The sequence below is a fragment of the Chamaea fasciata genome, unplaced genomic scaffold (genome assembly GCF_029207755.1).
Source record: "Chamaea fasciata isolate MVZ Bird 193981 ecotype frontalis unplaced genomic scaffold, bChaFas1.0.hap1 SCAF_15, whole genome shotgun sequence".
Classification (NCBI taxonomy): Eukaryota; Metazoa; Chordata; class Aves; order Passeriformes; family Sylviidae; genus Chamaea; species Chamaea fasciata.
The window spans coordinates 15954650-15982632 of NW_027094100.1; the positions used below are offsets into that span (position 1 = coordinate 15954650).

The 27983-nt window shown below is 43.2% G+C and overlaps 2 protein-coding genes across 5 annotated transcripts in view; both read left to right on the plus strand.

Moving 5' to 3' along the window:
• The window catches only part of LOC136297577 (protocadherin alpha-2-like), a 139349-nt gene that overhangs the window by 61162 nt on the left and 50204 nt on the right, over window positions 1-27983 (plus strand). The gene's annotated exons all lie outside the window — the stretch shown is intronic.
• On the plus strand, window positions 1971-27767 carry PCDHAC1 (protocadherin alpha subfamily C, 1). The gene is made up of 3 exons (XM_066197165.1): window positions 1971-4385; window positions 27334-27526; window positions 27583-27767. The coding sequence occupies exons 1-3, from the start codon at window positions 1971-1973 to the stop codon at window positions 27765-27767; spliced, it is 2793 nt and encodes a 930-aa protein (XP_066053262.1).

Sequence of the window (27983 nt, forward strand, 5' to 3'; positions counted from 1 at the left end):
GAAGAGGAATCTAGGGAAGATTGGGAGTAGGGGGAGTCTGGATGGCAATTCTGTGGTGATTGGGTAGGAACTGGGTATTTCTGCACTTAACAATCAAGGCAAGAAAAAGGGATAAGCAGCAAACCATGAGTACTTGCATTGTATACTGTGTGCAATGGGTTATTGAGCAGATTTATTTATCCACCTCTCTGAATTGAGGTGGATGCACAGCAGCAGCTGTGTAGCTTTCTCTCAACCTTCTGCTGCCACCCCTGCTTCCCCTGAGCTGTAAGAGATTCGGTAGCATCAATGAGCAGAAGCAAAATACAATATTCAGGTACTGCCAGGACCTCCTGGAGTTAAAAAATCACATCTGCAAACAGCTGTGCTGGAGCAGACCAAAATCTGTTCTAGTGTGCCAGGATGAGAACCTCACTGTGAGGCTTTGCTGAGTTGTGAAGATGCAAACAGATGTATTGATTTTTTTTTTTTTTAATTTAATTTAATGTACAACTTTTGGCTGTGCTCCAGATTTTCTCCCTTTTTGAAAGGCCCTATGTATACTATGTATAATTGAAATGTTCTGTTTCACTTGCCTGGAAATTCTCAGCTGCAGAAAGAAACACAATGAATATGAGAAGGGTTAAGATCTGTCCTTGTCACGTTTATAGCCTCTTGCTTTGGATTGATCAGGATCTCATCATAAAAAGCTCTCACAGGAGGGAACTGGAAACAGAGGAGATGGAGGTGCTGCCAGGGCCCATCTGTATAAACTGCTGCTGCAGATCATTCCAGGAAGGTTTCCCAGAAGGATATTTTGAAATGCTTTTCTTCCCTCTCGTACCTGCTTTGGGGTGTAGTTGGTAACCGTTCCCTCTGTGTGGAAAGTTGGAGGAGCAGAGAGCTTTAATGGTATTTTTTTTTCATTCATGATTTAGTCTCTGTGTGGTATCAGCTTGTCTCTCCCCACAATTCCTGAGCATGTCCTAAATGCAAAACCTCTTTGGTGCTGATATTTATCTCTATACGAGTAGTTGAACTGCTGCAGCGTCCCATTTTCCCCTGCCACCCGAGCCAGCCCCATCCTGCTTTGGCGGGCTGGATGGTAGCTCGTCTGTCGTCTGACTGTCAGAGCAGACCCTTCTCCCCAATAATTCGTGTTAATTTCCCTTGTTCAGAAGGTGAAGCAGGAAAGAGCCCTTTTCTTTTTCCTTTATTCATATTGTCTTTTTCTCCCCGCCTTTTTTTTTTTTTTTCCCCCGTAAAGTTTAACAGGGGTAGAGTCGACTGCCTCCTTTAATTGCGCTCTTAAAACCCCTCTGGGAAATGTTGTGCTCAGCCGGAGCGTGCCTGGGCTGTGCTGACCCATGTTTAGCCGATGCCTGTCACTTCTCATCCACCTTTCCCTTCCACCGCGGTTCCCTGACAGCGCTCGGCAGCGCATCCTCTCGCTGCCTCTCCCGCAAGGAGCGGAGGGAGGAGGGGGCTCTGCTCGGCATCTCTTTTTCACGGGAACACATCCATGAATCGCAGCCCCCCGCTCCATCTCCGTCGGGGCGTTAAAAAAAAAAGGGGGGGGGAAGGAAAAAAGAGGAAGGGGAGGAGAAGCAGCCGCCGGCCGGCGGGACAGCGGCGGCGGGGGGAGCGCAGCCCCCTCCCCGGGCGGCGCAGGTGTCGCCGCGGCCTCTGGGTGGCGTCGCCGCCGCTGCCTGCCTAAGAACCGCGCGGGGCCGGCGCTCCGGTCACAGCGAGCGGCGGCGGGCGCAGCGCTGCGGAGCTGCCGCCTCGCCCCGCACGGCAGCCGGCGGCACGGCCGCGGGGGGAGCGGAGCCGCCGCGGAGCCTCCCGCGCCTGCACCGGACTCTTCGCTTTGCCGCCGGTGCGCCCCGGTGCCCGTTCGCTTCGCGCCCGGGAACTTGGGGTGCTCGCTGAAATTCTGGATTATGCTCCTGCTGAGCCGGTCTGCGGGGAGCTGAGCCAGGGGAGGAAGCATGCGGGGCTATTTAATGGTTTTCTGCCTTATTTGCTGCACCGCGGACGGGCAAATAGTGTATTCCATCGCCGAGGAAACAGAGCGTGGAGCGTCTGTTGGGAACATAGCAAAGGATTTAGGAATAGATGCAGCTACACTTGCAGCTCGGAAATTTCGCATGATCACCGGTTCAAGTAAGCAATATTTTAATATAAATGCCAGCACAGGGGCTTTGTCTGTTAACGAGCCCATAGACAGAGAACAGCTTTGTGAATTAAAGTCTGTCTGTCTTCTGAATTATGAACTCGTGTTAGAAAACCCTCTAGAGCTTTATAGGATGGAATTCAAAGTCCTGGACATTAATGACAACTCCCCCAGCTTTCCCTTAAGTGAATATCATATAAACATGCCCGAGTTCCTGTCACCTGGGGCACGGTTTACACTCCCCAGTGCCCAAGATCTCGATGAAGGTGCTAACAGTGTCCAGAATTATACTCTGAGCCCTGATGAACATTTCTATTTGGAAATGCAGATGCGCGGGGATGGGAGTAAATATCCTGAATTGGTGCTGAAGAAAGCCTTAGACAGGGAGCAGCAAGCCACTCACAGACTTGTGCTTACAGCCAAAGATGGTGGGAACCCTCCAAAGTCTGGTGATGTCCCAGTCATTGTGACTGTGCTGGATACCAATGACAATGCACCGGAATTTGAGCACTCGGTCTACAGGGCGAGTATTTTGGAAAACTCCCCCAGTGGCACTTTGGTAGTCCAAGTGCACGCCACGGACTTGGATGAAGGTCCAAACGGAGAGGTTAGATATTCCTTTAGCAATACAACTTCTGCTGACTTACAGCGAATGTTCTCAGTTCACCCACACACTGGGGAGGTGACAGTCAATGGCGTTTTAGCTGTTCAGAGACCCCTTCTCGAGATGCTTATTGAGGCGAGGGATAATGGGGCATTTGGCATGTCCAGCACAGCTAAGCTGCTGGTGGAAATCACAGATGTGAACAATCATGGCCCAGAGATTACAATTACATCCCTTTCCAGTCCCATTCCCGAGGATGCTGTTCCTGGCACAGTGATAGCTCTGCTGAGTATTTTGGATAAGGACCCTGGGGAGAATGGGAAAGTAACCTGCCAGATCTCTGAAAACCTGCCCTTCCAGTTAAAGCCTTCCCTTCAAAACTACTACAGCCTTGTCACCAGTGAGCTTCTGGACCGAGAGCTGATCAGTGAGTACAACATCACCATTACTGCCACAGACTTGGGTTCTCCTCCTCTCACCACTCAGAAGACTGTTTGGGTGCAGATTTCTGACGTCAATGATAACGCCCCTGTCTTCAGTGCTGATGCATTTGATGTGTTTGTGGAGGAGAACAATCCACTTGGTGCTTTTCTCTACCAGGTCTCGGCATCTGACCCCGATATAGGGGAGAATGGACGGGTCTCTTATGTGCTCAGGAATTCCACAGTTGCAGGCAGTGCCCTGACCAGCTTTTTGTCTATGAACTTGGCCAATGGGAGCATCTATGCAAAACGTGCCTTTGACTTTGAGCAGCTTAGGAGCTTCCACTTCCAAGTGGAAGCCAAGGACAATGGGTCACCAGCCTTGAGTGCTGCCATAACAGTGAATGTTTACATCTCAGACCAGAATGACAATGCCCCAGCCATCCTGTACCCCACCAGCCAGAATGGCTCAGTAGCTGTGGAAGTTGTGCCCCGCCTGGCTGATGAGGACTACCTGGTGACCAAAGTGGTGGCAGATGATGAGGACAATGCACAGAATGCCTGGCTTTCCTATCACCTTGCCCACTCCTCTGACTCCACCCTGTTCCAGCTGTCACCGCACACGGGCGAGCTGCGCACCACGCGCTCCATGCGCTCCACCGACTTCCTCAAGCACAAGGTGGTGGTGGTGGTGCGGGACCACGGGGAGCCACCGCTCTCCTCCACGGTGACCGTGGGCATCCTGCTGGCTGACACCCTGCCCCAGGCACTGCCGGACTTCGATGACAGTGGGGAACTGCCGCCGCTGCTCAATGCTACCAACATCTACTTGATTGCTTCCCTCGCCTGTGTCTCCTTCATCTTTGCGGCGTTCATCTTCTTCCTCGCCATCATCCGGCTGTGCCGGTGCCGGACTTGCTGCTGCAATGGCTGCTGCTGCCCAGATGATGACTATAAAAAGTATTGCTACAGTGTGCACATGCTTCCCAGCTCCCACCTCCCACCGGACATGCTGGAGGTCACTGGTGTGGGCAAACTCACTCACACCTACTTGTACAGGGCATCTGTAGGTCTTGGGCCGAGTAACAGCAGCATCCCAAATGGAGATGCTGGGAATGTTCCTAGTGGCTCAAGGTTACAGGTGCCAGGACCCTGCATCCAAGTGCAGCAGGTCCAAAGTGACCGGTTGAGTGCTGTCCTAGTGGTAAGTGCTTCTTCCTTTCACTTTTTTTCTCCCAGGCATGTGGCCTCGTGTCTGCGCCAGCCTGCTCAGTGCAGAACATACTGAGGGCCTTTGCAGGAAAACAGGTGTTAATTCATGGCACCTGGAGGAAATTTCAGTTTCTTTTATTTATTTCCTAAAGCAAAGAATCTCTTTGGCTGAAATATTGTCGTGGGATGACAAAAGAGATTTTTTTTTCCACTGTAAACATTAAGGACCTTTAGACACAACTGAAGGCAAAGGGGTAAGTAAAAACTAAATACCTTGCAAGCCAAACCATTGTTTTCAGAGTGCTAAGTAGAGGCATGATAAAAGTCCATGCAAGTTTCTAATCAATGGGTGGTTCTAAGATACGCTGTGTAGAGTCTGTGATTTTACTTTTTTAATATTTTTTTTATCCCTGCCCTGACATTCCTGAGATTTTTTTCATTAAGGGGGAGTAGTTTGTTGAGCCAGGATGCTGGTTTGCAATGCCTAAGGTAACACTGTGGCGGAATAGCTGTAGTTCCATATCCAGCACCTCTTTAAGAAATGTGACTTATAGTGCTCATTTCACTTTCCAACCAATCCATAGGTTTTGTGAATCTGAAATAATTATCTTCTGAGCCTCTGACCAAGCTGGTTTCTTCTCAGTAGTGTGATGAGTGATTTTGCAGGAGAAAACATCTTCCTGTGATCACAGTGTAGGGCTACAAGGTGGGCTATGTCTGCAGGCCTAATCTGCTGGGTGTTGCTGCGTTACTTATCCAAGATTCAGTTGTCTTGTATCTATTTTTAATTGGTTCTGTGAGTTGTCTTTATATTTTTTATGAAGTTTTGAGATGTTTTGCCTGCAGACTGTCAAATTCCTTGGTGTGCATAACAGTAACAAACCACTGCAGGATCAAGTCAGTACTCTGTGTCTGGTAAGAGCTACTCCAGATGTTTCTAGGGGAAATGTAAGAACTCAGGTTAGACAGACATGGTGTAATCTGCTTCCTTCTGTTGTTTTTTATTCTAGTTTACAGTTATTAGAGGCTGCCCAAAATCTGTAACCATCATGTTTATTTTCACCTTTGAAATCTTTATTGTACCTTTAAATATATGTAAATGTCCAGCCCCTTTTTGAACCTTGATGTAGGGGTAGCTTCAATAACTTCTTTGGATATTCAAATATACATTCAACTATATAATACTTTGCCTTATAACTCTTGAATTTCCAAGTAGTGAATTTTTGTAAGCTTTCCTTCCTAGAAGAGTTCCAAATTTACTCTTCAGTATGCAATTAATTAATCATGCCTTCCCTTATTTATGTGTTGACCAGGTTTGATATACACATGATGGTTTTCCTAGTGTTTATTCAGTCATAATTAGTTTTAAATTCTGTTCTCTGTAGCAGCAGAGGGTTGCAGATGTTGTGAGTTTCTCACTTTTCAAAGAGGGGTGTGTGGAATACCTAGGTCTTGCAAAAGCAGAAGAGTTGGTGTCCTTAAGAAGCTGTAGAGTCTAGGAAAATAGCAGTTGGCAGTATATAAAGAAGAATCTGTACCTAATGCATTGGATGCTTTGGGAATATCATTGATCAGTTGAGGATCTGAAAAACAAAAAAGTTGTGTTAGAACCTTTGTAATGGGGAGAAAAAAATTTTTTGGCAATATCTTGACTCAGGTGGTCAGGAGCATTGACAGTGTCTGGGGGGTGTAACTTTGGCTTTGACTCTCTCTTTTTGGAGAGTTGTTCATAATCGCAAAATTAATAATACCAATGACATATATTTAACAACAAAAAAACCAAACAAAACCCCTCAAAATTGTCACAACTCATTTCTTTGTTCCAGTTGACCAAGATTTGGAAACTCAGGTTACTAACACATTAAATGACCAAATAATAGTAAAAATGCCCAAGTATCCCTAATCTCCATAATCAATACAACTCTAATGTGTCTCATTACATCTTGCTGTACTTCAGTCATTCAGGTGAATTTTTAAACTTGTAACATGAGATACCTTTTTTCAGCTTTTGATAGTGGGCAAAATAAATTCCAGATGTCATATTTGGCAATTTTATTTCTTTGACTTCTAATACTCACAGATGGGCAACCATAGATATGGCTTATGTGAAAAGTCCAAAGCTTTACATTAATTGAGCTGAGCAGGGGAGAAGAGGCTGTGACTGTAAAAATCCATCTACTCTTGAAACCAAAATCATGCTGGTTATTATTAATTTGGTGCTGATCATTCCAGTGGCATTTGAGCTGGAGAATTAACTACATATATCTATATCTATATCTATATCTATATCTATATCTATATCTATATCTATATCTATATCTATATCTATATCTATATATCTATATATATGTGCACACATGTACCTACCATTAGAAATTTTGGGTTAAAAATTTAAAATTTAATTTTGGATGTTGACTAAATGCAGTCTGTAAGTGCTTTCAGACTGATTAATTTGGAGTTAAAAATATAAACCTACTTGACCCTTTGAGCTTTTGAGGAGGGGTGATTGTACTGCTCTCTAAGAATATAAATGTAACAAAAAGAAAGTAGCAAATATTTAAAAGGCACTAGGAGCAGCTTCATAGTTATCATTCAAAGCACTGAAAAGTATTTCAAAATTACAATTTTAGCAGAACTTAAATAGACATGATTTTTGTTTTGTTGGGTTTTTTGAATTGAGGAGGTGATTACAATTTTCAGTACGTGTAAGCTACAAAAGGATCCGCATATACAAAAATTTAATTGAATTTCCAGAAATCGGATGTATTTTCAAAATTTGGGTTGATTTCTTTATTCTTGTTCTGCTTTTTCTACTGAATTAATAGGCTTGAATGGTTTTACACATGCAGACACATGAGACCCATTTGTGCTTTTATATTTTCTATTTGGGTTAGAGCTATAAATAGCTCTGTGTATGGCCATAACAGCAGTAGAGTAAACTGTAATTGTATCTTTTACAGTATTTTGTTGCGTCTTTCTGCAGCATGGCATAAATGGCAGCTAAGTGAAAAGCTGGGTACGCTGCTGTGCTGAATGAGAGACAAAGGCACAAGCGGTTACTAAAGTAAGCAGTGGTTCCCTGACTGATTTCTGGGATTGTGATGTGGCCGTGGATTGCTCCAGTTCTTTTGTTTGCTTGTGTTGGCCATTGTGCTGCACAAAAGGCCTGTGAGATATTTCCACATTCAGAGCATAGTGACCTCTCTGTGACTTGGCATTCGATATTTAGGTTACACCCAAAAATAGACATGGACCTTGCAATGGAGAATTTTTCTCACTAAACTGTAATGGGAGTGGAATAATTTTGCACAACATGGCATGCATTTCCTGTGACAAAAATGGATCCACTTCCATTGAGACAGGCTGGCAACTGAGGCTGAACTGCTGCAGGCTAAGCATCAGTGGCTGCCTCACACAAGTGAAGACCAGATGTGTGTGCAAGCCCTTCCTGTGGCTCATTCTGATGGGAATAACACAGTCAAATGTAAGAGTGAAGCACCTTCCCAATTCTTCCTGTCAGTGCTAATAACAACCTGTCTAGAACCAGCAGTCTTATGTCCATGTTACAAGAATTCTGTTTTTAGGAAGATTTCTTAGCTACAAATGTTGCTCCTGGGGTCAGGCCAAGAGAATCCTAGAAGGAGCGATGAACAAAGAAAATTCAGCGAGGGAAAGTGCCTCCTTCTGACCACTCCACTTACCTTTCACAAGGATGTGTTCAGCAAAAGGACACTGAGTCTTGTAAACTCTACAAATGCCTGGGCTGAGACTTTGCTTGTCCAATGCCTGCCTTGGAGTGTTATTTTTAGAAGTAGGGGAAGGGAGAGTGACAGGAGGAGCTGGTTGAGACAAAGAGCTTGAGGGGATGTGGAGAGTGATATGATTGTATTTGGAGATGGATAAGGGGAAGGGAAGGATGAGGTTGAATGGTGATGTGGGCCGAGGAAGGGTAATCCTTATATGAAAGCCTAACACAAGAAAACATAATTTAGATCAAGTCCAGTCCTTTCTTGTATCAGTCACAATTTAATTTTAAATATTGAAATTCAAATAATTAAATTTTAATTGTAAAAATAATAATAATAATAAGGAAAGTTATTCCTCCAAGGCTTTGAAATGCTCTTCTGACATCCTGCCAACTATTCTTTGCTATGAGTTTGTAGATTTTTGATTTTGCGCCAGAAATTCCCTTTTAGTACGAATAGTTCTTTCCCTCTTAGCATCTTGCTTTGTCCACAGCTTAGAAAGCAACCACATCCTTTCTTAGCCTTTGTTTCACCAAGCTAAACAAGTTGATCTCTTTCAGTCTTTTTGCCTATGGTCACCTCTGCACTTACCTGAAGTTGCTGATATTCCTTCTCAGCATCAGTTTTTAATTTTTGGATATATATTTCTTGCTTGCAAATATGTGACCGGACATATATATGTTTCAGGGAAAGGCCTTCCTATGTAGTTAGGAATACTTCCTTGCTCAGGTCATAGGGAATACATCACCTGATTCTTCTTGGGAGGCTAATTACCTCCTCCATAGTTTTAATAAGTTGATTAATCAGTCACATAGGTATTGCTGCAGAACTTCTTTGGGGGTAGAGGTGGATAGGTAAAGGCTAATTCCCAAAATGGTTCTTCTGCCTAAATTCATCTATCTAAATGCTGGATGTGTGAGCCTTAGATGTTAAAAAGTCTTAGTCACCTGCTCAGAACAAATCATCCTGTTCATCTTTGTTATATGAGTTTAGACAAAACCTACAGACAGCACTGAGAGCAAATGAATGAATTTTACCGTGACAGATATCCAGATTTTGAAGTGAATGATTCCATATGATTGTCCTCTGGAACTGTTCTTAGAATAGCCCAAGTTCTTGTATCTTAAACTTTTCAATGCTGCTCTGTATTCAATGTTTTACTAAAACCAGAATAGATGAGATGAATTTCAGTTACTTTCTATTGAAGAGAATTGAAAACCAGTCTAGGAAATCGTTGTCTTTGATAAATCTATGACTATTTTCCTTTCTTTTCAGTGTACCTTCATTTCTCTTTTAATCCTTCCTTCAAATTTGTATCCAAACAGGTAGGGTAATGGGGCTGTAGTCACACAGGCTGGATTTCACCATTTTAAATTAATGTCTGTAGTTGTTTTTTTTCCAATGAGATTATTGTACTTCATACTTGACAGGTTTATATTAAAAACAAACAAACCTAAGCCAAAACAAATTCTCTTCAATCCCATGCTTTTATTTATCAGTTCTTTTAGAAATCTGTGATGGAAATCAGGTAGTGGGGAATTGAGGATTTTTAACTCTCAGCATTTTGGTTCTTCCTTGGTGACAGCAATTTCCGTTCCCATTGGTAATTTGTCACATATTCAATGTCACACTCGAGATACTGAAAACAGAGGAAAATACAGATTAATTGTCATAAAGTGGGATGGTGGCTCTAGGGGATCATTGGTCCATGTGTGCCCTGTTTTTGTACCAATGGCCTGTGCATCCTCTGCTTCCCATTGGAGACAAGCTGCTGGATTTTAGTGTGGCCCAATAGAATTGTGTCAATGCTGTGCATTTCTGGGGTTACAGCTTGCTTGTTTCAAAATAATAAAAGGAGTTGTGAAGATTATTTGCTTGCTGTAGATTATTTAAAATCGCAATTAATCAAAAGAATGGCAACAAAATCCAGCATCCAAACTAAAAAGGGGGCAAGCAGGCACATGGGAATTAAGGTGTTTAGTTGAGAATTTGTAAGGCAAAGAAACAGGTAGGGCAAGAGCTCAAAGATTTGGTGCTATCAGAGGCATTTGGAGAATAAAAGTGCATTTGACCAATAAGGCAAATGGAAGTTTAATATCACAGAAAGAAGGTACATTAAAAAAAAGAAAAGGTTTGAAGCCTCTAGTCTTTGAGCAGTCTCTCTGAGGAAAATGAACATATTTTTGTTCTTCGGATTCTTTCTTCTCCAAAGGAATGATTTTTATACTTTGATCTGTTAGTTCTTCCATCTCCCCCATGGCTGCCCCCAGTCTGATGGGTCTTGACACTGTTTTCAGTGGCTTTTAACTTCTTTCTTACTCTGCAAAAGTCAAAGATCTTTGCACCACTGGCCTGCAAAATCAAAGTTTATGACGTTCCCTCACAAAACCCGAAGGTATTGATTCCAAAAGGTTCTGTGATGTTACTTCTCAACCTTCTCCAATTCCTTTGTTGGGGTCAGAAGCAAAGGAGCAGGGCAGTCTTACAGCTGAGTGGGCTCTTCATCTTTTGAACTACACAGCTGTTTGCTCTGTGTCTTGGGAATGTGCTTTAGATAGCTTTTAGGTTCTGCTTTGTAGCCAAAAGTTATATGGAGACTGGTGCAATATCCTTATGGTTAAAGCAGTTTTCATTACATGACATTAAATTCACAGGATTGTGATCATACCTGTAGTATGAAGACATTTCAATAAAAGGTTGAATTCAGTCTTTCAGCTTTGTGATTTCAATAAAAGAGAGATGTGGAGCTACTGGAGACAGGCCAGTGGTTGGCCTCTAAGATAAGGATAGGAATGGATGCATTTCTCATGTGTGGAAAGACAGAGAGCTGGGACTTTTTAGCCAAGAGAAGGCAGTGGGGCTGGAGGGATCTCATTACTGTATGAAAATAGAGCCAGGCCCTTTTCAAGGGTAGCCAGTGAGAAGAAAAGAGGAGGATGCTCTGTCTAAGCTTTAGTAATTTGTTTTGTTGGTTGGGTTTTTTCCATCTGTGAGGATGCTGAGCACTGGCACAGGCTGCCCTGGGAGATTGTGAAGTCTCCATCGTTGCAGATACTCAAAAGCCATCTGGGCGTGGTCCCAGACAACCTGCTTTGCTTGACCCTGCTTAGGAAGTGGGGTTGGACAGGACAATCTCCAGAGATCCCTTCCAACCTCAACCAGTCTGTGATTCTGTGTTGTTCTTAATGGAGAAGTTGACTCAGTTTTCTTATTTGAAGAGTTCTAATCTTGTGGAATATGACCTATGTAAATTCTATTATCTATACGTATTCCTCCAAGTGAATCCTTCACTTCTTTGGTTTTATTGTTATGTGCGGGTTTGGTTTTGTTTTTTTTATTGAACAGTCCTGAATACCCTAAAGATAATCAATCTCTAAACCTATTTGTTTTCAATATCATATTGGTTGGAAGGAGATTTGGTGGAAAAAGGAAGTGATTTCTTCCCTGCAGTCAGAGCAGATATAACTGCAACCTTATCTCACCTTTTTGGGGCTGGTGTAGTAGAATCACCCCAGCAAATGACTTGTGTAGTCAAAGTTGCCAGCTGGAATAGCTTCAAAGGATCTGGGGTTGTTGGTTTAGGAGTGCTATTTGCACTTTCATCTTTGTTTTAATCTTATTAAATATTTGTCTAGGGATTAGAATTAGCAAATTCCTGTCTTCTCTTTTACAGCACTGTGGTTCTCTAGAAGGTATTCCACCTCTTTAATGCCTCTCACCTTATTTTAAAAAACTACAGGAAAAATTAACCTGAGCTAATAAAGAACATGGAACGATGCCAGTTTGATCGTGGTCAGAATAGAGCTGCGGAATACAAATGTGCACTGAAAAATATGATCACTTTGGAGCTCTTAGTCTGGTGGGGCCCTTTACCATTCTCATGTCATGTTTTATAAAACCAGGTTCTCTTCACTCAACCTGCTCAAAGAGGATCCAGATGTTTTTGAATCAAATCCAAAACCACCAAGCTGTCACCATTCTATGAATTAATAGTTCATCATCGAGTGTTTCTCTTCTGTTTTGTTTGTATTCTCAGCTAGGAGAGGGGGAAAATGTGGGTAATGTAGGTAATTGACGTTCCTGGAAAACTTGTAAAACTGACAGTATTGGATTAAACTTGATTGGGTGGGGAAAAAAAATGAAACTTAGTGACTGCTCAAGACATTTTGAAAGCCAAAGGTGAGTTTAAATCTCCCTACTCCCTCCTAGCAGTTTCTGTAGAACAGAGATCATGTTAGAACAAAGGAACAAGGATGGAGTTACAATACTACAATTTTGTTGTAGTTTTTTTTTCTCCTCTGAAATCACTGACACATTTTTTCTCCTTTGTAAAAAAAAAAAAAAATTGCCTCTGAATTAATCAGAGTCTTGGCATAAATGTTTTATGTGTGCAGTCTGGAAAGTCTCCCTAATTTGTGGCCATCTCAAACACATTAACAATCTCAAACAGATGTATATTGCATTATCTCATAACTTATTACATCTCTGTACCCAGGGTTTCCAGTCACCTCAAAGGTAGCAGAATTATTCTATTTATCAACCTTAATGTTGTATATTTAGACTGTTCCAAGTCTATATTTGGCTACTGCTAATGCTCAAGCCTGGTTTGCTTCCAATGAAGCTGGTGGAATTTTATATATAAAAGTGTTCTGCCTGAAAAACACTTTTTAGTTACTATTATAAATAGTGATGAGTCACTTAATATCATGCATTTTTAATGTAGTAATAATTCTTCCAAAAGGACTGTTTTTCAAAATACTTTAACAGAGGAAAAATGGACCAGCAGCAATTACTGTCAGCAGTGGCATCCTGTATCCAAAGATCCAATCTAAATTTGCTTCCAGGACCAAATCTATGTTGTTTATAGAGGGATATTTTGCTTAAACCAAAGGATAGATTTCAGATGTGCCGTCTGAAGAGAGCTCTCACCTCAGGAACAGATGAAAGGAAGTTCAACAGTATGAGCAACTTTAAAATTGTTCTATTTTATTTAATGAAAGCAATTGCAATTGGTGGTCTTGGAGCCATGGAGTTCTGTATTTTCACCTCAGTCCACTAATGAATGAACAAAAGCTTGTCAGGATTCTAGGCTGTGTTCACATACTGTTACTTACTACAAAAAAAATGGTCTGATGCACAGAAACCCTGTCATGACAGAAACCCTCAGGTCTCTCAAGGTGGTGATAGGTGGGAACTGGGCATTACCCGTTAGACAAGTTTGACTGCACATTTTGGTCTTTTCTCAGACTGGTTACTCCAAGCCCCATCCAGTCTGGCCTTGGACACTTCCAGGGATCCAGGGGCAGCCACAGCTTCTCTGGGCACCCTCCCAGGGAACAATTCCTTCCCAATATCCCATCTATCCCTGCCCTCTGGTAGTGGGAAGCCATTTCCCCTTGCTCTGTAACTCCATACTCTTGCAAATAGTCTCTCTCCGTCTTCGTTTTAGACTCCCTTAGGCACTGGAAGGCTGCAATGAGCTCACCCTGAAGCCTCCCTTCTCCAGGCTGAACAATCCCAATTCTCTGAGCCTTTCCTCATAGGAGAGGTGCTCCACCCCTCTGATCAGCTTGGTGACCTCCCCTGGACTCACTCCAACAGGTCCTTGACTTTCCTGTGCTGGGGACCTGAGGGCTGGAGGCAGCTCTGCAGGTGGGGTCTCACCAGAGGCAAGAACAGAGGCAGAATCCCTTCCTTTGACCTGCTGTCCATGCTGCTTTTGATGTGGAATGTGTCTGATCTTTCCTTTAAATATCTTGCTGGAGTATGTTTTGGAAAAAAGGACTTGGTATTTGTTGCAAAGTGGTCTTTGTGTCATGCTTGATAGCCATTAAGAGCTGCTAAGGTTGGCTGAGTTACAAACTTTTGAGAAATTATTGTTCACTCTACTTGGTAGATAATCACAGGAGCTGGAAAGCTCAGCTGCCTCTGAGTCCTGCCAGCAGAGAGCCCAGATCCAGCCAAGAACTGGCAGGACCTTCTGATAATTGCAGTTGTATGATTGTGGCCCAGACCAAAATTGAGGCTGGGGCTGGAACTGAGGACAGAGGATTGGATGGAAAAAAAAAAAAACCCAAAAAACCAAAAACAACCCAAAAATTGACGCAATGCCCAGCCCAGGATCAGGGTACAGGGAAGAGGAGAGTCCCTAATTTTAGCACAAAGGTTTAGAAATATAAGTCCTATACATGGGTGCTGTTGAAGGCAGCACCTTGTCTGTGGCAGCCTGTTTCACAGTGTCACTAAAAAAATATTCAAGGAGAGTAAGAAACTAAGAGAAATGAACAAATAAGTATCAAAGATGAGCATAAATAGACAGCTTAACTATTTGCATGATGCAAGAGTATAGTAATTAAACAGATGTACCACAATGGAAGATAAAAGATAAAATATTTTATACCTCAGAAATCTAATAGCTATTTTCTTCTACTGCTTCTACCTGGAGTGAAGATGTTTTGTTTCAGAGAGAATCTAACAAGGCTGAAGATTGTTCGGGCTTTTGTACTTCAGCAGTATAAAAAGACCAGAAAATAACTCATCAGTGTTAAAATTTGGCAGAGTTCCCATTATGAGTGAATCTAAGTGCCAGAATTCTTGAATGAAGGATTAAAGGAGAACTGAAAGTCTTTGGTGAAAATATAATGTCAAGATTGCTCCCCGTGTATGTACAGCAGAAAGATAACTATGGTGTTCACAGTTAAAGGATTAAGTACCCAAATGATAGCAATATATATATATATATATTGGCTTGTACCTCCGTGTCTTTCAAAACCTCTTTTTCTCTCTGTTTTTATTTTGTCCTCCTCTATGCTTCTCTCTTTTTCCTTACCTTCTCCTGAGGTCTAGTTCCTACCCACAGAAATGTTTTCATATTTCACTCTGATTTAAAATACATAAACCCCTGAGAGAGGGACCAGACCCAGCCTTCTGTTTTCACTGAACCAGCAGACAGAACCATTCTGCTTTTGTGTTCTTATAAACCTTGATTTTGACTGCCTCTCTTTCCATAGAACTGCCTCCCCTGACCACCACGGTAATGGCTTGGGGAGGATATGTCCTCCTCAGTGAACTGGATTTGAAGGCTTCTAAACTCTGTCTTTAACCACTATTCAGAGTGATAAAGAAACCCAGGAGGTACACTGGTGTTGCTGGACATTATTTTAATTTTTTCATTTACCGTGTGGCCAAGTGATAGTTTGTATTCCAAATGCACAATCCTAAAATCCGTCTCCAAAGAGCACACTTTGCAAGGAATATCAAATGCAAAAACCATGCTGAGCCCCTGCAGGTTTATCTCATTGTGGAGGACAATGTTTTGATTAGTACAAGGAGAGGGGATTGATTTCGGTGGGTACATTTGACATCATCACCCCTGCTTATCACTCAGAGTCTCACATGTCCTGCTGTGGTTTCTCTCTTCAACAATGGAAGGAAGATGCTGAGCTCAGCTGAGTTGTTAAAAGCTGGAAGCCTGGTGTCATTTGAGGTGTTCCAGGGCTGGCAGATGTATCCTGCAAGGTTGGGAGATCTGTGCCCTTCTGGAAGGAGCAGCTGAGGAGCAGGATACCCTGTCCTCTGCATCCGACAGCCTCTGCCTGCTGTTGCAGGACCTGGTACAAACAGTGTGGGTTTCTCTCAGTACACAAAAATGTTTGGTTTTGCCATGTGTATGATCCATGCAAAATGCAGTAATAAGGTAATCTGCATTAATACTACAGCACTAACTCTTGCTAAACACCAGCTTTTAAAGCGTTATTTCATTAGGCCAATCGCTCTCATCTATTCAGTAAGAACTCTCACGCTCAAGGAAACAAATATTGAAGTCTTACTAAATTCAAACCATGAATATTTTGTGTCGCTGAGGTTTTAAGAATTCCAAAGGGAAGTTTGAAAACAGATTTGCTTAATGTTTACTTAAAAATCCCCAAACACTTATCTCCCTTCAGCACCTAGTGCAAACAATAAATTATACATGTGCATACGTACCTTATTGCTTGAGACTACCCAAGTATCCTTTGCAGTAGTGTTTTAAACCTTGCTGTGGCCATTTGAGCCCAGATATTGCTGACATCTTAGGAACCAATTAAGATACCTGCCAAAAATCATCAAGTCTCTGCTGTAACAGTGAACAGAGCCCAGCTCCCCTGACTTCCTGCTTTTATGGCATGTGATCAATTGCCTCTGCCTCCATCTCGCTTTTGTCTTGTCTTGATTTCTAAAGCCCCAGTTTAGCTCCAGGGTACTTTTCTTGTTACTGCATGCATGCCACTGCTTCTCAAGCCTTCCTCTGAGCTTCTGATCATAATCTGCCCCATCTCATATGTTGCATCTCCCTTTTTCTTTGCTTCCCTTTCTGAGTGCTCTCAGATCCCATAAATCAGAGGTAAACTTGTTGCACTGGTGGATCTGACAGAGCTATCACAGCAGTGTTGAAGCTGGGCATACAGGTCCTGACCTGGACAACTGTGATCAGTAGCTTTTCACCATCACGTTAAGACCTTGGCCACAGTTTTATCCCGAGGTGTGCCTGTCAGCCCTTACAACACAGGATATTTTTATGCCATGCTGCCAAATCCTTTTGTAATATGGTGTTTGATATCACAGTTCTTTTATTTCCTAAAACCTGTTCACCACTGCCTCATTCTCTACTGCTGTACCCATCCAGGGAATGAGCTGAGAGATGTTGCTGGCTGCTGCCATCTCATCTCCCTTCTACTTTGCTCCTTGCAACCCCTCCAGCTGCCTGGAGCTAGTCCTGTTCTCTGGCAGTGATAGCAGCAGTGAGTGCTAGAGACTGAGGAATGGTGAGGAAGGATGCAGGAGGTGGTGTCTGTGTGTAGGTAGGGAAGTGGACTTGGAGCAGAGACCTCATACAGCTGTGCCTCACCCCTTTCCTAAAGTCTCTCTGGATTGTAAAAACCAATACTGCTTTTTCTTCTCCGGGCCCCTCCACACAGTGTTGTCTGTGTTTTTGTTTTAACTTGGTTGCTCACAGCATCTTCTGGCATCAGTCTCATTTTTTCAGATTGAACTCTTACCCCTCTCAGGGTCTGTGAAAATTGAGTCTCACACAGAACAATCTGGAATTCTTATGTAGAAAATCAGGATTACAGAAGCGAGTGTAAGATCTTGTGGCAGGGAAAAGTGATTTTATTTTGCAAATCCCTAAAGTTTCCCTCTCTCACTCATTTTCTTACTGGGTTTTTCACACTCACACCCACATAGTCCCAAGCATCAGTGGCTGATGGTCACTGGTGATCAGGATCACTTGTGTGCAGTGCTTTGGGACAAGGGACATTGGCTGTCATGGCTCACAGTCTCATTCAGTTGTGACAAGAGACTGATCTGGGACTTGTCATTGATGCCCATGAGCAAAGGGTTCTGTCTGGCATCTTATGCATCATTGTTTCATTTCACCTTTTATATTCTTAAGTAAAATTCCTTAATTTCCCAGTTCTCTTGTATTCCCCACTGTGCATCTCAAGGCTCCAGTTCTCTTCTCCATCTTCTTTACACCTTATTTTATGTAATTTTCCTTCTCTTCATTCATTTGGATTAAAACCTCATAAAGGGTCCTCTGTAGCAATTAATGCATTGTTTTACTATTATTCTTTGTTTTGTATTTTCTTTGTGTGCTTGAACATTTGCACACACTTAGAGTCATACTGCCTTTATACAAATCCTAAATAGATATATTTTTTTAAAAATCTCTGCATGCAAAAGGGAAGAAAGTAAATGGGTGCAAATTATGGATTAAAGACAGGAAAAATTCAGATTAGTAACATGTAATAAACTCAAACTACTGATAAAGTGTTCACAAGAATTGAGGAAGCTAAATTGTTGCTGGGGGTTTTTTTCGGTATAGAATTATTATCAGATTATTTTGGTATGTTATCAGGTGCTACTTGGAAGTGCACAGTTGGAATCCAATCCTCTGTGTTGTTCTGAAAACCTTATTAAATACGACTGAGATTGTAAAGGGCATAAAATGGCTGGAATATTGATTCCAAGTCAGCAGAAAAAAAAAAAAAACAACAACAAAAAACCCCCAACGAACCAACAAAGAAACCCCAAGTTTTGGTGGGTCTATTTAGGAGAGAGTTGGGAGCAAGGAGGGTGTGGAATCCCACTGTGTGCCAGCACCCTGCAGAGAAACACAAATCTAAACCAAAATCATTTAGCAGAGAGTGTAAGTCAGGGTCAAATGCTGCTCCTGGTTCTGCTGAGTAAGGAAATCAATGGGATGTGTCCTGAGGTCAGATAATATCAGCAGTATCTGCAGTATTAACATTTTGCCCATCATATACATGGCTATAGGTTATAAATAGTCCGAGAACAGCACAGTTTGGGCTGAAGGATTTTTTGTAATAGGATTTGAAGTAAAAATCTTCTATGCTCAGAAATGCCTGCTGAGAATTAGCAAAGAAAATGAAATATTCTCTTGCCCTACTTTCCTTGCTTAGCCATTCCCATGCAGACACATGAAATACAGAAAGATGTGGAGCAGAATACTGGTCTTATTAAAAAATCCTCACATATTCAGTATGTTTTATGGAGTCTGTACTCTAATCCCCTCCTGCCTCCTTTATGGCTCTCAGCTGCTCTTTAAAATAGTTGAAGGGGTTTAATTTTCTATCTGGCTGCATGAGATGTGGCACGTGTATCAGAACTGCAGGCAAAGACCTGCAGCTGAAAGTGCAGCTGCAAGGGGGGTAAGAGCAGAGGGTTCTTGGGTGTTTGCCCGTGTTGCTCAGCAAAGCCTTTCCCATTTGTGCTCAAAGCTGTGTGGATTCTGTGATAGAGATTTTCCCCAAGGGGAGAAAAGAAGGGAAGAGGAGACTGAGGGCAGACCTACAATTTCCTTATTGGGGCAGGCACTGATCTCTGCTCCCTGGTGACCAGTGGCAGGAGGGCAGGTTTAGGAAAATTTTCTTCACCCAGGGGGTGGTTGGGCACTGGAATAGGCTCCCAGGACAGTGGTTGAGGCCAGAATTCAAGGAGTGATTGGACAACACTCTGAGGCACAGGGTGAGGTTGTTGGGTTGTCCTGTGCAGGGCCAGGAGTCGAACTTCAATGATCTTTATGGGTCAGCTCAGGATATTCTGTGATTCTGTTTGTCCTTGGGGGTCAAGTTTCTTCCTTCCCACCACAGAGAGAATTGCAAGTCTAGACAATGACTAATCCTGAGCCCACCAGGGTGAAACAACCCTGTTCCCAACCTGTGTTTGTGCTGGTGAACTCTGGAAGCCCAGAGCACCACCATCATTGCTTCTTTGGTTGCTCATCCATTCTACAGCAAGGAATGTCCGTCATGTATCAAACAGCTCTGCCTTCTTTGGCTTGGTGATGGCTGAGCCTCTGGCTGCAAAAAGCTTGGGACTTCTGTCTGACTTCAGCCAAGGGGAGAGGTCATGATTTGCTTCACTTCTGTGTTTTAAAAAGCATAGCTGTAATGATTTAATTTCCTGGCAAAGTTGACATTGGCTTTGTCCAACACCAAGAAAAGAGCAATCAAGCAGTTAATTCTAAAATATAACCTTGAAAGGGAAAGTCATTGCTACAGTTTCAAGTCTGATTAAGTAGAACTTGTTCTATTAATTTGAGAAATTCAGGGCAGCTCTGTACTACTCAGTATAAGAGCATTCTGGGTCTGATTTTAGGTTGAGAAAATCTGTCCATCGCTTCTCTGCTGCTTTACATGTTTAACTTCAGGAGCACATTGTAGCACTTGGTGCTGTGTAAGAATATCTTGGTGGTTTGAAACAGACCCTTGTAGTTCAGAGCTAACCTCCCATACAGCTTTGGAGTAGAGATGTGGAGAGAGTAGGAAGAAATTCTTCCCTGGGAGGGTGGTCAGGCCCTGGGACAGGGTGCCCAGAGAAGCTGTGGCTGCCCCTGGATCTCTGGAGGTGTCCAAGGCCAGACTGGAGGGGGCTTGGAGCACGCTGGGACAGTGGAAGGTGTCCCTGCCCATGGCAGGGGCTGGAAATAGATGAGCTTTAAGGCCTCTTCCAACTCAAACCCTTCTAAGTGTCACTGAGAAAGAAAGGACTAGAAAAAACTTTGAGCAACGTGAACACAGCTTAGATGTATCCATTGCATGATCCAGCCACCTTCCAGTTGTGCATCTGAGCTTTCTACTTGTGTCTTGGGCTGCCTGGAATGCCTGCAGTGAATGTGTAGTGGAAGGCATTCCTGTCTAGGGAATAAGCACAAAACACCTAAGTCCCATTTAAATTGTCACATGGCTGAAGTTGCATGTAGGTGTGCTTTGGTGAGACAATGCACCTGGTATTCCAGCACAGTTACAGGTTAATAGGTTAATGCCCGCTTCAGCTGGTGTTTTGAAAATACCAGGAGGCAGAGTGGCAGCAGGTTTGAGACTGGTGAGTCTGGGCTGGGCTCTCTCTCTTTCAGTGAAAGGTCTGCAACATTTTAGAAGAAGTGTTGAGGATGGATTAGGCAGGCTTGTAAAAGGAAGTTGCAGTGAAAGTATCTGTGAATAACAAAAGCATGAGTTAACCTTTCAGTATGAGGGTCAATCCTGTTAGTACCTTAGCAGGGCAGCTGTGAGGAAAGGACATTTTTGCTTGTTGTTTTGTGGCTCTGAACTGAATATGAATGCCCAAATACACACCTCAGTATATTAGGCATTGAAATCAAAACTTATTAAATACTTTTATGACTTAAATTTATCATTATGTTGCTTGATGTACTTTCATGAACTAAGAGAATTCATGGAGATGTTATTAGGAAATGCAGCAAACCTGGAAAAGTCATTAGTGAGCAGGAAAGAAAGAAAGAAAGAAAAGTGCAAATGAAGGAGGAGAAAACACCAACCTCCCAAAAAGCAAAATCTGATCCAGCACAAGGTGTGCAGGTTACAGTTAGGGCATTTACAGTCAATACTTCCAACAGACTCAAAGGCAAAGTCGGGTCATCATTAAAACAGTGCTGTTTCAAACCTACCAAATTGCCAGCTCCTTGTTAGATCCAAACCAGGCAGATTCAGGTTTAGGTTGTTAACTTCTAAGAGACACTTTAGGAGTAAGCAGGGAGTATAAACAAAGCTAATAGATGTAACTCAGCATGTGTTTTCAAGAGAGGGAATCCACAGTACTTGGGTACTTGTACAGTCTTTAATAATACAAACTTGATCTCTTTTCCCTATTAAAGAGAGGCACTGACAGGCTCTAAAGAAAATGCCTTTGGTCTTTCTCAGCAGTGAAGAAGGTGACTGTTCCTCATATTACTCCTTGCCTGTACTTTTGATTCTTGCCCTCTATTTTTATACCTAGGTCTCCATTTCCATTGGTTCTGTGCCACTGTTTGGTGCTTAGCTTCCTACTTTATCTGAATCGTGTAGACAAAAATGAGGGGGAAAGGAGACCTCAGCATACCTTATCAGCATAATTTTGGAACACAGTGTATTTCTTGTATAGCCACAAGGACAAATGCAAAGCTCCTAGTTGAGGAGAGAGAAATACGGAAAATTAACACAAAGAGAAAAAGTGAGTGGACATCCTGTGGCTTATGTTGAAGGCAATTCTTAGGGAATTGAGCACAAAACTGCTCCTTAAAGCAGAAAACTAAACTGAGTCTTCACTTTCCAGACAAGTGCTTACTCATTTAGGAATTCATATGTACTTATTGACTTAAACATTCAGAGGCAGTTTCAGGAGGGTCAGAGCTACCTTGTAACTTTATCCCAGCTCTCAAACTCTAAAGAAGGGCGTGCAACACATGCGAATATAAATATGGAGCAAAGCAGCAGCCAGAACTGAGAAACAAATTAAATTATAATCACCTGGAAGAAACTTGTTTGACTCCAGTGTGTCTCAGGACAGTTCACTGGGGTGAAATTTAGTGGTGATTGCTTGGGCTGGAGAATCACAGCCTGCATGGGCAAGTGGTAAAGACTCTGTCTCCAAAGAGAGACAATGGTGATAAAGGAAAACACACCAACCAAAACCTTCAAGAAAATATTTGCCAGTAAAAGTAACACTTACAGACTTGGTGGTGACTTTAGAAACGTGAAAGTTATTTTGTTGGCATCCACTTTGTTAATGTCCTTCCATTTAGAATGGCACAGTGTGTGACATTATGCACAATAAATTACAAAAGCATTTTTAAATCATTGGAAAAATATAGCAGAAGACAAACAGAATGAGTCAGGCATTTCCATCCTTAAAATTTAGACTAGGAGTGAGAAATGATTGAATGTACTCTGACGATCAGGAGAAGAAAAGGAATTTTTTTCTATGTATCTTTGTCATTTATCTCAATTGAAATTTATAACACCAACCCCTCTCCATACCCCAGCCCCAATTTCTTTACATGACATTTTCTAGAACAAGCAAGTTACATTACTGCAAAGAAATTGTGACCTAAATACAAACAGGATTTTTTCTTGCTGTTTAGCAGCCTTGGTTCCCATAACAGCAATGTTTTAAATAGCCTGGCTTCAGATGCTTGTGATACAAAAAGCAATTCTCACCAGTTAGATTCCTACCAAAATGGATTTAAGGAAAGACATGAAAGAACAGAACCAATCCAACTGAGAATTTGGCACAGGAGCTGTCTGTTTCAAACATGGGAGAGGCAGGTTCCAAATGAAAAGATGACTTGTCAACAAGTAATTCAAGTGTGGAAGACGACTGGGACATAGGAGCAAAGAAATTTGGTGTAGAAATAAGTAGTTCACATTCCCTCAGGGAGGCGTTTCGCAGCATTTTTAGGAAAAATGGGAATCCCACATCCCCAAGACATTCCATACAGAATGCAGACCTTCATGTTGCCATATCTCCAGGCAGTATTTTCCTGCTCAAATAGTCCTTGAGGCATGGGAAGTCACCAGAAAAAAACCCTGCACAGTCTCCTTCAGAGGGACTTGAGGGGGGTCCTCACTGAAGTAAGCAGGGTTGCAGAAGATTGCAGGAATCATAAGAACATGAAGTGAAAGATGGGGATGAACTGAAGAAAGTAGGGTGAGTGCCCCCTTAAAATAACAAAATGGTTTTTTCCATAGACTCTGAAGTACCCATGGACTAGAAGATGGTGCTCACAGGAAAAAAAAACCAACTGTATATACGAAATTGCACAAACTCATCATTCCCTTACATTTTATTGGTAATGTTTTCCACTTTGGTTGATGTAATCTGACCTATGACTGATGGATGTTCCTGTCTCTGGACTTGATTTAATTCTAAGCAAGGCAGACAAATTCCAGGCACCAAATGCAAGCAGGCACACAGAGGAAATCTATTTTTTTTTTTTTTTCTGGAGAATGACACCAATTTCCTGTTTGTTAATGGCTAAAGTATGGGTTTTGTGGACTTATCTCCGTATTTTTTGCTCACAGTTGTATCAGTAGGCTGAAACTATGTTTTTAGACAGTACTCAAGCAATCTCATTGCTACTAAAAATCTATGTGCTGTGAAGTATGTGCAGAAATCTGGAGTCCAGTTCTTGGAGCCGGTGTCTTCCCACCAGTTTGGAAAGGACACTGAGTCATTGGGTCAAATGTTTAAGGGAGATGAGTTCCTGAAAGTGAAATTATTTACAAAGAAGTGAAATGTCTCTTCAGATGTCAAAACACCTTGGAGTTTTTCATTTTGACTGTTGTACATTCACATCTTTCTGGTTTCTAATATGTCTTTTTCTCTCCTTTTGCTGTATGAGACTCCGAAATAGCCAGAGGAGGGACTTCACCTAGTGCTCTGCAATGAAGCAAATTGAACACAAATTTATTGCTGCCCAAGAAAGTTTATGAGATCCTTTTTACAACCTTATAGAAAAGGTTGAACTTTTTTTATGAACTTTTCCAGGGCCTAAATACCTACAGAAGTGTATCTGTATATAATTGTATCATTACCAAGAGAAAAATCTGCACAGACATGTTTTTGTGGCACTGCATCAGGCTGCTACTAATTCAAGCACATCTATATGTAGAGCTGTTTCAAGTAAGACTTGCAGAGAAATGTGAGGATTTTCCATACTGAAATAGTTTTATTACCATGCCTGCTGGGGTATATATGTATCAATGTATAACCATCTTGAGATATACTTGATTTCCTTGTGCAGCTCTTGATAAAATCAGTATTCTTTGCTTCACCTGCTTGTTTGTACTTGTGCCATTTAATTTAGCCAAGCTAATTAAAGCAGAGCAGTTTTTGTATGTCAGCAAATAGCAGAGGCCTGTGTATATAGATACTGCACAGAGGCAGTGGGCAATCACTCCAGGGGTTATCAGGTTTATCAGCTGGTTTTGCTGCAGGGATGAATTCTGATTCTCTTGATCATGTGCAATTGTTCTGAACTCAGTGGGTACGCTTTTCTTTAGTGAGATTTGAAGGTGTTTCAAAATTTTAGATGAAATTTCAAGAAATTACTGAAAAGGAAAATTCTGGGGGAAAAAAGAAGCTCCTAAGCCTTGATTCAACTGAAACTGAAATTACATTTTTCCGTGTTTCAATTTTTGTCTATTACTAGAAAAATCAATATTACTACAGACTAGATCCTGAAGTGTTTTCTCAATTGAAATTTTTTCCTGAATTAAAAATTACAGCCTGCAGGACTGACTCAGCATTCACACTGAAGCTGATGGAAATAACTAAAATTATTATGACCATTGTTGAATTTTATATAGATTTAAAAGGACCTGGGGAACATTTAATCAGAACAGAACACATTTTGGTCTATCACTTATCCCCTCTGTAGTCAGCATTAACTTCATAAAGCAAGCTTTTTGAGAAAGACTGTGACATTTGTGCAGCGCTACTGTAAATAAGCCAAGCTATAGAATCAATTTATACAATGATTATCAGAGTAGTATTTTATTGGTGCTATAAAACTTACAAAAAAGGTGAAAAGCCAGGCAATCCTAGATCTTACAATTCTGACAGTAGGAGAAAAATTTTCAAAGAACTTGAGGCTGAAAGACATGTTTGATGGGAAGGAAAATATGGAATATGTGTATTATCTCTGTTTCAGCTTCATATTCTTTGGTGTTTTGCAAAACTTTGGCTGTGCACAGTCTTAGCTGACCACGGAGACACAGGGTATGAGAAAAGAGGAACCAAGGTAGTGTGTAAATGGTGAGGTGGGCCAGGATTTGAGGGTTCATCAGCCCTTCCTTGTTGAAATACAATAGAGCAGAGCCTGAATGTCTATCACAGGTACCTCACTGAGGTCCAGAAACAGTGTGAAAGATTCCTTGCTGGTATTAAACCCCTCTGGGTGTCTGGTTGATGTGTTCCATTCACACAGAGTAAAATCAGCTTGTGGCTAGAAAGCTATTGCCTACAGAGAGATTTATCTTCCCACCATCTCCTGGCCACGGGCATTGTCCATTTCCTGGAGAGCCCTCATTAACATGTTCTTTAAGGCAGGGCCTTAGATGTTGCCAATATTGCTGGGGATTTTGGCTTTTTATCGTTGTTTTGTATGTTTTTTAGAGGACTCTGTGGGTGTACACCTGGAAGTGTGGGGAAGAGAGGATCTGTGGACTGTCTGGTGAAATCACTGTGTTTTCGGAAATTTTTGGAAAACTGAGGGTGTCTCTCTTCAGGTTTCTGTCTTACATGATGGCTGCAAATTGGTTTGATACATGGCTGCATAGTCCATGGTCATACATAGCACCATGGTATGTTAATGGTACTTTAACTTATATTTTTATTACATTCAGCAGGGTATTGGGTTCTTTGATGGTGAGGGTTTTGTTGTTTGGCCTTTTTTTTTTTTCTTGGTGAGACTGTCAAGGTATTTTGTTCTGAATCTGTGAATAATGTGATCTTGAAGGTGAGTGCCTCGCCAAAAAATTTGCAGTTAATTTTTTTCTAAGTATTTGGCTCCTGGCAACTGGTTGAAATGGGCAGTTTTCCATGTGTTCTAGGCACTTGGCATCTCTAGCTGCTCTTGTTGGTCTGCACAGACCTACATTTATCCTACTTAAAAATATAAACAGGGTTGGGTGGTTTGACAGCAGTCATTGCAGTTACTGGGCTACTGGGCACATCAGAATAAATATGAGGGCAAAGATTTGAGCCACAAAAATGGGCTGACAATAAACCATCAGCCAAAATGGGGTAATGTTGTCTCTTCTGGTAGAGGTGGCCAGAGATAAAAGCTGATTGGTAGCAGTTCTTGGTGGCACTGAGTCAGAGTGAGGGCAGTTTTGCTCTGAGGTTTGTGCATCAGATATGTTAGAGAAAAACCTTTAGAGATTTATAGGGTTCTCGTGGTGAAGGGTGCCCAGCCCAACGAAGGGCAATGAAAGGTTTCAGCTGAATGTTGGGGTCACCCCTCTCCTCGACAGACCAGCCCAATCAAGAGAGGATTTTTTGGATGGTCCAAGAGACTTTACGGGGAAAGAAATGAAAAAAAAAAAAACAAAAAAAACCAAAAAACACAAACAACAACAACAACAACAAAAAAACCCAACCCAGAAACAACCCAACAAAAACCCAGGGAAAGAAACACTTGTAGAGAAAGGATTTCTCTGTTGGGTAGTAGGTACAACATAGCTGCACACCTGGAGGACTATAGCCCATGGTTTGTCTCATTAAATCTCTCACCTCAGTGACTTAGGTGGTGTATGAATGGGAGTTAAGTTTATTGTCTTTGCTAGGACTTTTGACATTGGGGTAAAACTCATTGCAGGTGCAACATCTCCACCCCCACTGCTGAGTTTGTTCAATTTCGTGACTGTTTTTTGTCAGTCCTCTGTCACAAGGGGAGAGGAGGAAAAAAACTGTAACTGGAGAAGAGATCATGTTCCACCTTCTCTGCAGCTGCACTTGATCACCTTGAGCTTGTGTATTGCATTGGATGAGAAACTGAGGCTCACCTTAAATGCTCATAACTCATGGGTGTGACTTGCAGAATTCTCTCAACCGAGCGGAGGTGGGTGGAAGCAGCGCAGGGGTGCCCACAGAGGTTGGGCAGGGGGATGGTGCTGCAGCAAGGATGAATCTCCGAGGGAGCAGAGGGGCAGGTCTCCAAGAAAGAGGTCGTCAAACCCACTGCAGCAACACACAAACGGCACCAGACCTGGCTGGAAGCCCATTCTTTTAGGAGCTCTGCGCTGATTTAACCCTCTCGAGCGGATGTACTTCAGCGCTGCAGCGGCAGCAGCAGGTCCACGGGTGAATGCAGTTGTCAGCTCCCCCAGCCGCCTCCCCGCGCCCCCAAAGCTTCAGCAGCGAAGCCAGGGCGGAGACGAGGAGCGGCGGGGGCGGCACGGGAGCCGCGCCCCTGCAGGCTCGGCGGCCACCGGCGCCGGGGGTCCCGGAGCTCGGCGGGGCCGCAACACGTGGGCGCGGGCGGTGCGGCGGGGCCGGGCGGGGCGCGGGGGCGGCGCCCGCCGTGCCGCTGTTCCCGGCCCAGGTGCTGAACCGGCGCCAGCCGCGGCTTAGCGTCCACCCCCGCCTCCTCCCGCGCAGCAGCTGGAGCAGGAGAAAGCGGATCCGGCGAGTCCCGGTCCCTCCTCCTTCCTCCTCCTCCTCATCCTCCTGAGAGCCGCCGGAGGGAGGGAGGTCGGAGCCGCCGCTTCGCGCAGCCGGCGGGCATGGAGCGGGCGGCGGCGGGGCCGGAGGCGGCCGGCGGCTGCCGCTCGCCGCTTGCATGAGGCGGCCGGGCGGCGGCGGGGAGTGAGGCCGGGCCGGGGCCGGGCTCGGCGGCTCCGGGCTCCGGCTGCTCCCGTAGCCACCCCCCCCCCCCCCCCCGCCCCGGCCATGGCGGCGGCTGCTCGGCGGAGCGGCGGCGGGGCGGCGGTGCTGGGCCCGCTGCTGCTGCTGGGGCTGTGCGCCGGGCGGGCGGCGGGCGGGCCGCTCCGCTACTCGGT